At 38.7% G+C, this 11,507-nt stretch overlaps 1 protein-coding gene across 2 annotated transcripts; it reads left to right on the forward strand.

Annotated features, from left to right (window-relative positions):
• Positions 1 to 7,064: 7,064 nt before the first annotated feature.
• RB195_016212 (uncharacterized protein) lies at positions 7,065 to 11,507 on the forward strand (the record flags this gene model as incomplete). Of its 2 annotated transcripts, none has more annotated exons than XM_064207267.1 (4): positions 7,065 to 7,116; positions 9,445 to 9,585; positions 9,685 to 9,740; positions 11,340 to 11,507. In XM_064207267.1, the coding sequence occupies 4 exons, from the start codon at positions 7,065 to 7,067 to the stop codon at positions 11,505 to 11,507; spliced, it is 417 nt and encodes a 138-aa protein (XP_064063148.1). The 2 variants fall into 2 exon arrangements, with proteins under 2 accessions (XP_064063148.1, XP_013305944.1); XM_013450490.1 differs by lacking the exon at positions 7,065 to 7,116 and adding an exon at positions 8,445 to 8,499.

Raw genomic sequence — 11,507 nt, forward strand, 5'->3', positions numbered from 1 at the left:
GCATTACTGGAAGGACTATAGTAGCATGAAATACAGTTAAAAATAGTTAGTTATGAAATACAGTAACTACACAGTTTTTTTACGTGATGTGCTACTATACGTTTACTTATTTTGTGTTTCAATGGGGCGGGTGTAGCGCAGACGATTAGAGGTTCCGCTTCCTGCACGATCGATCGGAAGTTCGAATCCTCCCTGGTGCTCATCAAGCCTTTCATCCTTCCGGGGGCCGATAAATTGGTACCAGAGTTGTCTGCAAGGATAAAAACACTGAGTTGACACATCTGCTGGCTCCCGCAAGTCATTGTATAGGCCAGTTACACGTTCGTGAACCTCAAACGGTTCTGAATTGAAGTGAACGTGGTGGCGCAGGTCCCACGCGGATTGATTAACGCTAGACATTTTATCCTTTATCCATTTATGTTCTAGTGATGTCCAGGAGTCTTCCGGAGCTAATTTTCCTTCTATATTTTTGCTCTGTTTTGTGATCCTTTCCAACAAACCGGCACCTCGACCAGATCGAGGATCAACGAGAGTCAGGGTGACCAAGGTGATCTAGTCGGGATAGAACGGCATGAAGCTAGGAGGAGTCGCGCGCGGGTGTACTCGAAGTAGCGCGGTGGCATTAGCGGCTGGGATCGCGGTGGGACCATTGTGAATTGTTGCCATTAGCGGTGCTACCGAGGCTCCCCTCTAGGTCCCACCGCGACGCTTCGAGCGCAACCGCTCACGCAGCAGCACTGAGCTTCATGTAGTTCAGGTCCAATTATACTGTATCCTGCAGTACAAACACAAATAAATGATTCAAAATTACTATGTAACCGCTGAAAATTCGTTAAGAAAAATCACTAGCACACTATCCGAACGCTTGGTTTTCGCTAAAAGTGGTTTCGAGCAATCAATCAATCAATACTTCCAGCCGGGTCAAATTTGTCCATCTTTCTCTCTTTTTTTCCATAACTGTACTAGAATTAACTCTTACCCTCCGAAAATTTTATAATTAATTATTATTGATTTTTTTAAATTTTACAATCAAGAAGTGAATGAATCGTATCTATGGTTTATTTTTATTCTCACTGAAAATTTACAAAATTCAATATTTTTAAAGAAAATTTCCCGTATTTTTAAAGCGAATTCGACTTCTAAAAGAGAGGGTGTAACCGCCACGTATCGTTGTCGCCCTCAAAATCAATTCTCGCCTCGATTTTTTTTTTCAGCACACAGAGTGCAACTAATCTATCATTAATAGTGATAGGATGGGTTTTTTCACGGAGCGATGACAGTCCGCGCTATATCTTTCGCGCGCGACAAAAAAAAACATTTTCCTGACTATTTTGTCACGATAAGATCAGCTGCAAGTGAACCACACTGTACCGTATCCAGTGACTGTGGTTGATTGATCCATATGATTTGTGCTGCAGTCGAGAACAGAAATAAAATTTCATTCATAATTTATCCTCTAAAAACTAACGTTACACTTTTTATACGTGTCGGATCATCACATAACTGAATTTCAAATTTGCATTAGTTAAATGTTGGGGGAAATTTTTGGAAGAAAAGCATCAAAGGAATCTTACGGGGTATGGATTTTCGTTGGAGTATACCTATATCGGGTCGTAAATTATGAATATAGGGGTGGTTCCGGTCATCTCTCCCTGCATCACTGTGAACCGACAACTGCGGAACACTTACGAGTCCTCTATTCCAACGCGCCACCCATGCGTTCCGCCCCCGCCTGCGATTCGTCGAAAATCCACTAGGCCGCCCCAATTCGTTTCATTGGACGAATCACATGCAGGGGCGGGACGCAAGGGTGGTGCATTGCAATAGAGGACGGGGACTGGGCTGATGCCTTTAAGGATTTGCCAGAAAGATGGAAGATGACTGCAGGAACGGAAGGGAGATATATCTTAGATAAATAAAAAGTTCATTTTTTTCAGTTTTGAGAAAGAAAGGAAATGAAATGGATAGCATTGTTAACGTGACGATTTTTTTTTGTGACCCAGCACAATCGCTGCTCCATCGTTTCTTTTTTGAAGAACTTTTTTTTGAAGATAAAATCACGTTACTCTAAAGGAACAAAAAGGACACAAGAACAAATGTTTTATTCTTAGATTCACACTTATAACACACGTAAAGCAGAGCAATCAGTTGGCTTTCGAGATCCGTCTTCCTCTTACCGGAACTCGACCGTATGCATAATTTAGTTTATTTAACAATAAATTTACTTAACAACCTCGTGTACAGCTTATCAAACTCGATACTATAATTTAGTTTATATTGTATAACCTTGGGAACACAAAGCGGATCAACTCCAATCAAAGATCCTAGAATCTATGCTTAATTAATAATGTTCGTTTTTCATATCCTGAAGAACCTGCATTTTGAGCGGAAAATCTGAAACAAAAAAAACCATGTTTTTTATTCTTTCTGTGATGGTATGGGCACAAAACAGAAGCAAGTATCCAAATATTGTGGTTCCCGTAGGGCAAACGTGAACGCTGGTGGTCGAAGAGATTCCCCTGGAATATGCGCTACCACTTTTTCTCTCCTTTATTATTCCCTGAAGGCCTACAGAACACATTAATTCGATGATTTTCGTTCACATCATCAGTTACCTGCTCTTACGCTTCCAGAGGCGAATAATAAGAGTAGGCGATGAGAAGTAGGGATGAGAAGAGCTCTGTCCAGAGTTGAGTTCAGGATGTTTCTTCTCTTTATCACACTATCAGACGAATCGAATGCTTGAAGAGCGCATAAAAAGGATAAAAGGATACGGTCACTGGCGTATCAATCCACTCGGGATGCGCCAACGAGTTTTACTGAAATTCGCAATCGTTAACGTTCTGGAACGCGTATTGGCCTATACAATGACCTGCGGGGGCCAGCCGATGATCAATTCAGTGTTTTTATCCTCCCAGACAAGTCTGGATTTATCGACCCCGGAGGGATGAAAAGCTTGGTGAACACTAGAGCGGATTCGAACCCTCGACCGTGTGGCTACAACGGACCTCTAACCGACTGCGCCACACCCGCCCCGAAGAGCACATATCGAGTACATAAAAGCGAAATATGTGATTATCAGTTGAATTTAAAAAAAAAGTGTAATAGGATTGAGCATTTTACGGGGAAAAAGAAACAAATATTTTGAAAAAATCTTCGTTGGAAAAATACAGGGTTTCTCGTATTGTATGGTTTTCGAAACTGGCGTGCTCGTTGGAAATTAGCTTAATTTTTCCAAAACAAAATGAAGTAGCTCTGTACTACGAAGATTGCGAGTTTGGAACTAGTGGAAATGTAATCAGAAATGAAAGATTCGTATTTAAGAAAATTTAAATAGTCATTTTAAAAAATATGTCACCTTTAATTTTTGGGAAGATGTAAAGAGAAAGAAGAATTTGTTGTTTGATTGTGGAGAACGAGGATGAGAGGATAGGAACAATTTTTCCGATATTATCGAAGAAACGCAGGAAGTAAATCCTAGAAACCTTGTCAAGCTATTTCACCCGCTGTTTTTTTTCTATTTATAATAATATTATCATTAACATTTTTATCTAATATTATATTATTATTAGTATTATTTTATTTTATTTTCTTTCTTTTATGTTTTTCAGCAGCAGAATTTGAAAAAGCCCTCAAAACCATGTTAGTCCATGTTGTTTTTCCACTAAAATCAAACCATATTCACTACGGTCGCGTCCCTTTCAACCTGTTCGCAGGTTAACGAAATCCTGGACATTCCAATACATCATATTTTAGCAATGGATCGTCTGCTACTGGTGTCAGTTATGAACAGATTTATTTTTTGGAATGGATCATAATACAAAGGAAAAACATCCAAGGATAAGCTACACGGAAGAAATTTAATTTATATTCTCTCTTACTAGGAATTCATCGCATAAAATGCTGTTGCATAGGGCAAAGGAAAAATAATCAAAATTTAATAATCAATCTTAATCAATCAGCAATCATTAAATAATCAATCGCAATCAATCAATAGTCACTCAGTAATCAAATTTAATAGATAAAATAATCAAAAAATTAGTTGTGGACCACCACTGGGCATCACTGGATGCATAAAAGAAGTCAACGTATAGCAGATAACGTGAAAACTGTAGACACAAACTTTTCAGTCATCCTATCCTCCAGCACTTTTCCAATGGAATAACTAATCGATAAAATGTCTAGGCAGATCTTTTTGAGGGATTCCTACAATTCCACAAATAGTGCTGTACTCTAATCTGTACTTACCTGTACTTTTATGCACTTTTGGGCGAAACGGTTCGAAGATAAGAATGGTTCCATGAAAGCAGTTGGAAGAGGGGCAGAACATGCTCGATCCGAATCATTTAAGGATTCCTAGATCAGTGAGATTCTCTAGATTCTTAGCAATGAAGATGATCAAAGAAACTCGACCACTTCTCAGCCGCGGCTCGAAAGAAAATTTTCAAAAAAATTGTGGTAGCATGAAATCGTATCCGGTATGGATGTGAGCCACTGAAGTGGTTCTGGAACGTTCGAATAGTGCTCGTAACAAAGTACAATCCCGAAATTTGCATTAAAAATCCTTCTCAAGTCAGACTAATCCTTGGAGACCGTCACAAGTCATTAAAAGTAAAGTTAAAGTAATTAAAAGTAAGTGAATTTTTGGAAACACAATTAAAAAACATCTGCGGTGATCCATAATTTCAAACATCCTTACATAGGGCTTTAGTCCTTTTTTCACACAATTCATTGGTTTTTTTTTCAAAATTTCGGTTGAAAACGGGTAAACTTCCCGGTGATATCCGTACTTTCTGCCTAGTAACCATCGGGGAATTCAAACCAAAGCTTAGTTAAATCATTTTTCTCCGTTTTTTACCTACCTACCAAAATAAACATAAACAAAAACAAAACTAAACCTACCTACCAAAATGTTACCTGTTATTGCTGTGAGATAAAACACAAAATGAAACCGATAAGTTTGTCCAGTTAAAAAAAAAACAAAAAAAACCAAAAAAGCTATTAGATATTTTCAATTTCTTCACAGGAGGGCCTTGCCACCAAAAACTCTGGCGATTAATTTCTGACAGAGAGGTATCTAGAAAGAATATTTATTCACACCATGGCTTCACAAATTCCATGCTTGTTTTCCATTTTTAATCACAGTAATCCATGATTCTAGTTTAAAATGGAATTTGTGAAGACATGATGTGAATAAATGCTTTGAAAAATTCCTTTCGTTCAGAATTAATCGTTACAGATTCCCGGACACATCATGGAATTATATAAGTGTTATTTCGCCGCGATGTGCCCATCACGTCCCTAGCACCATAAGATTACCTCTCTGAAATTTGAGGCTTTTTCCAAAATTTCCAGGACTTTTTCCCTCTTTTTCTCCAACAGAAAACTCTTTATCTCAAAATGATAAAACACATATATTTTTCGTTAGGAAAATTTCCCTTGACAGTTTCCTCATCGAACGATTTGCAGTCAACGCGGGACCCTTTTAAAATGTTCCATCTTTTAGTTCATTTCTTGAGCAGCGAGTCAACGTCCAACTATAAACGCTCCAGTGCCGCGACTTGATAATCAACTAGAACTCCCTCTCTCTCTTTTTTCATAGAAATTGTTCATAAAAGACAGAAAAAAAGAAAAAATCCATGAAAATCCTTTTCCCTTAGCACACGGGTTGTTTCGACTCTTCTTCGTCTTTGGAAACTGAAAATTAAAAAAAGTACAAATATTTCCGCTAAAATGTTACTTCCATTTTCATCTTATTTCTCTTCTCTTTATTTTTGTTTTTTATTTTTCTTTCTTTATTTCCAATATGGAAGATTGTGCCACCTGATCTTTTTATTACGGTATTTCTAGGACATATAAAATAAACTACGATAACCAGTTAAGTTCATCCTTTTCTAAAATCGAAGTCAAAATCCAGTGAATTTAGTTTTTAAAGGTCAACACTCACGTGACGTAGATAATTCTTTGCAAGCAGATAGCAGGCACCGGTGCAATTCTTATCTGTGTGTGTGTTTTTTTTTTTCTATTTCTGTTTCTATCGGCAGAAAACTCCTAGGCCGTTATCAACGTTTCCCCCGATCGTTTACGTGTTTTTGGTGAAATGTCAAGGATTCGAATATAAATACACTACACTAGGAATAGTTCAAAAGTAGGAAGAAATTCAATTACAATGCGTGTTTGCCTCCGTTACTCTCTCCAGTTCTCTTCTTCTCCTCTAAAAATGAGGTCCCATTTTGAGTTTGACACCTCTGCATTTGTTTTTGTACGCTTGAAATCCCCAAAATCACTTTGCTACCGCAAATTCAGCGAATTAATAGATTTCACTTTGAGAAAAAAAATGTGCAAAATCAAGGGCCAGCGGCTTCCATTCAATTATTGAGGTAATAAAATCGTTCCAGAATGCAGGGACCCACGCAACGACACGAATTCATCGCCAGAGCCATTTATCCAGAGAGGCCTTGGAGCGTATAATTTTCTAAGAATCAAATCAATCAATGGACGGGGATTGTAGCCGCTTAGGAATTTTTTCCGCTCAACAAATAATTGCTGTAGTTTGCTTCCAAATGATAAATAACACCATACAGGATTGATTTGTGTTCGCCTGTCAATCTGTACTCTCTTGACCAGAATTTTATCACTATTTACATCCTGAAAGGACGTTAGAGAAGTATAAAAGAAACGTTAGGGTGGAGCCCAGGCAAACTGGCCTCGGTAATTCGTAACACGCTCTTTCTTCAACTATTTTCAGTCCTCACCGGTCTAGGAGTCCCCCATACCCCTCCAGGACCACGTACATCTTCCTTAAATTAATATAACATAAATTAAAAATAAGTAAAAAATTTTGTAAAAATTTAAAAAAATCAAAAAATTAGGTTGGAATTAGTAATTAAAAATAAAATTAAATCAATGTAACTTCCTTAAATTTCTAATGGTGTAAGGCGCAGTTAAATCGATATCCTAAGTTGAGACCTGGTAACTTTCACAGCACCTGCAAGCAAGGAATAATATAATAAATAATAATAAATAAATATAATAATATTTACCTTTCAAATACAGTAAATAACATGACACTAGGAAGTCTTACTCTTCGTTTAAACGTGCTAGGACGATTTCATGGTAATTTTTGAAGGATTTCCTGGATAAAGTTTTTTTTCTCATAAATTTTTCATTGCCGATTAAATCCAACTTAATTATTGTCAGAGTACAAGGTGGGTTTCAGATTTCTATCTGTCATCTACGCCGGAATGGTATAAGGTACTGTAACCTGCTCGTTACATTCTTTTTTCGGTTTACATTTTACAAAGTTTACAAAGACTCTAGTCGTATTTGTTTGTGTTAGCGTCCTTAGCGGACGCAAAAATTCCTGAACTTATTTTTTCTAACTTTGGCACGACATTGAGAGCAGTGAATAAATAAACAATGACAGAAGACCTTCCAATTATTTTAATTTTTAACAGCAAGAATAAATCCTACACTTAAATACGTACTTACTTTAAGCCCAGTGGGTGATATTATCTAGCTGTATATTTCCTGGAGTGTCTCATCCTTCATCATAGCTCTACGTAAACTTCTCGAAATCCACCAACTCCTTCCATCGAAACGAGTTCACAAAGCTCATCTAATCGCCGTTGTCAGTGCCGCCGAATTTTCTCGTTTTCCTTGTGGTGCACAAGGCTGGCGCGCTCCAGTCGAACTCGTTGTAGAAGATAGCGCCCCGGAACGCTCGAAGCCGCATCTTCTGGGCCGTTTTTTTTCGGCGATTAGGAAGAGATGAACGGAATCATCCTTTTCCCCACAGTCTACCGAACCATTTCTGATTCGTGGAGTGATGCCTTTAAATCCTCGACTTTTGTATGGATTTTTGAAAATTCGTAAAATTGTAATATTCATTAAATGTTGAGCAAAAAAGACGAAACAAACTGTATCCTGGTGCTGATTGCGGATTCACTTTAAATACAACCTTCTGAAACACATGGTTTGCCATTAATTCTACAATTTTTGGTGCTCTATTTAAAGGCATCACCCCACGTATCCGAGGTGGAACGGATTTCAGGTGAAGTATTCGTATACGGGATGGTAGATTATGGAGAGGGGGGTGATTCCGCCCATTTCTTCCCAATTGCCGCAAAAAACGGCCCGGGCGACACGGCTTCGAGCGATCCGGCGCGCTATTCTCTACAAGGAGTTCGATTGGAGCGCGCCAGCCATGTGCACGCGCCGCATCTTCCAGGCCGTTTTTTACGGGAATTAGGACGAAATCGACGGAATCACCCCCTTCTCCATAATCTACTATCCCGTATACGAATACTCCACCTGAAATCCGTACCATCTCAGACTCGTGGGGTGACCCCTTTAATAATATGATTTTTTTTCGATCTACGGTTGTCTCTTCTTGATATTTGGACAACATAGTAATAATAACAATAATATAAACAAAAATATCAATGATTTCAGGCGTACTCTCTTGGCCAACTGCAGTATTTGTAATGAAGAGTGAAGGTTCGTTCTAAGCTTATATGAAAGAGTTATACGGTATGAGATACATATTACAGTGAAATGTTCTGTACACGTAGGTATCTATTTTTATTTACATTAAGATATATTACATTATGTACTAGTATTTTTATAGTGTATCTTAATGTAATAGTAAAGTATATTTTATTATCTTAATATTTTTTTAGTAAATGTTAGTGTCAAGAATTTATGAAAAACACTTTATTGTCCAACAATCTTCATTTCGACAATTTTTTGAAAAAGACAAAGTTGTCAAAAAGTCAGGCCAATATTAAAATTTCACCAAAAACTTCCTTGGCATAAGAAAAAAACATATAAAAACATCAGTGCTCTTTTTTCATGGATCATTTATGGTCGTTGCTTATGTTCACACACGATGCTGCGACGCGTTCGCAGTAACTCAGGGGACTTCAGCTTCTGCCGCGCAGACGCGTCGCAACACCAGAGATGGACATAAGTAGACGTACGACCACAATTCAACGTGAGGACAGAAAAAAGACACTGAAGACCCTCACACGTACCTCATTAGCCCTTGGGAATGCAAATTCTGGCACGAACACATTGAATAACCATTAAATAGCACTCTCATGCTATAAAACGGATTTTTTTCAATTTTACCGAATTCTATCTTTCCGAGTCCGGAAATACAACAACTGAACATCCAGGCATTCCTCTCAAATTTTCGTTCACTACAAAATCAGATCTTGTTCGGTTATTCTCCCACAATCCTAGACTATTCCTAGGCTATTATTCCCTCTGAAAAATTCCCTCGAAAAAAAGTCAAGAAAAATATTTTTTCAAAAAAAAACCTGCAAATTCGAGCGCAGATAAAGTTCTGATGAGTTAGAACTGATAAACTTCTTTCAAATAGCAGAAAAGCACCTTCCAGAAATTCCACCGATTCCAGAAATAATATTTCTTTTATTTAAGAAGTTAAAGCTATACTGAAACCGTTGTATGATGCAATGGAAAAACACTACTACAACGGGGAGCTGGAAAAATCGCTTGACTATTTCCACACTGACGCGGTTGTTGTAAGCAAAGGACAGGAAGTGCAATATGGGAAAAAACGTGAGCCGATTCATCTCCAATTATTTCTTTTAAAGAAATTCCTCTTCTAGAACTGCATACTTTCAGAGTCAGAACAATTCCTAAACTTTTTTTTTACAGAAATAGCGGAAGCATTCAAGAAATTCACCGAGGAGCACGGAGTCGTAAAATTTGCCGTACGTTATTTCCACATATAGGAAATATCGGGTAAAGTATCGTTGAGGGGAGGGGGGGCACTCAGTGGTGCCCTTATTTCTCGGAGTAAATAATATCAAATCAATCGGGGCCCTAAGGCCTAAGCATTAGTCTTAGAGGATCTATGACATATAAAGTTAAGTTACTAAGAGAAAAAAAAGTAAGTTAGAGCTTCGGGAAATAAGGGCGCCACTGAGCACCCCCTCCAACAACATTTTCCCCGAAACATCACCTCAGTACCGTTCACATTCTTAACGGTAATTCTCCTCACCTCAGTGCACGAAAAACAAAGGATGACGTTTAAAAAAATCTCCCCGATTTTTCTATGCAACAAAAGGGTCCCTACTAGATGCAAATGAGGGCACATGTGTACAATACAAGACACCGATGACGACTGGAACACGTCCCATCCATAAAATTCTTGCGTCTCGAATATTTTAGACGGATAGTTCCCGCAACTATCTTCTACGTAGAGCGTAGCGTATTCCAGAAGTTGTTGGAAATCCGCATCCAACGACTGAAAAATATGCAGTAACGAGAAAGTACAGGAAACTCAAGACACACAACGTAGGAAATATTGCTAAACTAAGGATAAACTCACAAAAAGCACAAAAAGTAGACAAAGTTACAGGCACGAATGAAACGGCTACAAACATACGTTAAAATAGGTGCCAAAAAAGGTGAGGCCCTAGGAAAAAAAACCAAAAATTATTAGAAATGTAGAAATTTGCACATACGTACGATGTTGTTCTCATAAAAAACTTTGTAGTGGATCCTCATACCGTATAGTAAGGTCAAAATGACACGAAGCACGTACGCAGTTGCGTACGCGGCTTCTCTCGAGGCAGTGCGATGGAGCGTAGCGGTTAGGAGAGCTCTGGAACCCTTGATGGCACCGCCCACCGCTGCAGCACGCGACGGTCCCACCACGATTCCAACTGTTGTCTCCACCGCACCATTTCGAGCGCGTACGCAAATGCAATGTGATTTATGTCGTTTTGAGCCGACTATACATCCTAGTACACAAGAGAGAGAAGTTCCTGAGCGTTATTCTTCCCTCAACTCCTGTACTCATCGAAAGAACGATTTATGTCGTCTATTCTCCTTGTACAGTATAAGCGGTATGCTCTTTCATAGCCCTCAATGATTCTGTATCCTGGGCAATCGTCCCGACACATCCAGCAAAGGTTTGATACCACGCGAAACCGTTTGTCCTGAGAAAAAGAAAATGGTCCCATATGACTATGTTCCACGGGTGCATGTGGCCCTTTTCGCACTGTCAGCCTTTTCGATCAATTCATATAACGCCAATAGTCGAAACAACAAGTTCTACAGCTTAGAAACACCTTTTTCCAAGTAGTTCGTCCGATTCCATGCGGATGTACTCGGCACATACAGTCGGCGTAAAACGTGTTGATTTGTGGTGACGCGTCGCGCTCCCCGGGGAAATCGTGCGCCAGCTTCTCGTTTCCAATCCTATAATATCGTAGAGCTTTCTCAGAAGCATACTCTTAGTTCTTTGTTTCAATTCGAATGTGAACGTCTCCTCAAATTTCAATCCAAAGAAAATTTTGTTTTAGCGAAGCAACGAGAATTTCTGTGGAGCCGAATGTTGCCTCTGTATGTCATGTGACGTCACACTCGACACACCAAAAAAAGGGAAACAAAAGGCGAAAGTTTTTCATATTTGGAGGAAAGAAGATGGAAAATGGAAGCTCTTTCATGACGAATATCAAATTTGTGCTTAA

The sequence above is a fragment of the Necator americanus genome, chromosome V, assembly GCF_031761385.1.
Source record: "Necator americanus strain Aroian chromosome V, whole genome shotgun sequence".
Classification (NCBI taxonomy): Eukaryota; Metazoa; Nematoda; class Chromadorea; order Rhabditida; family Ancylostomatidae; genus Necator; species Necator americanus.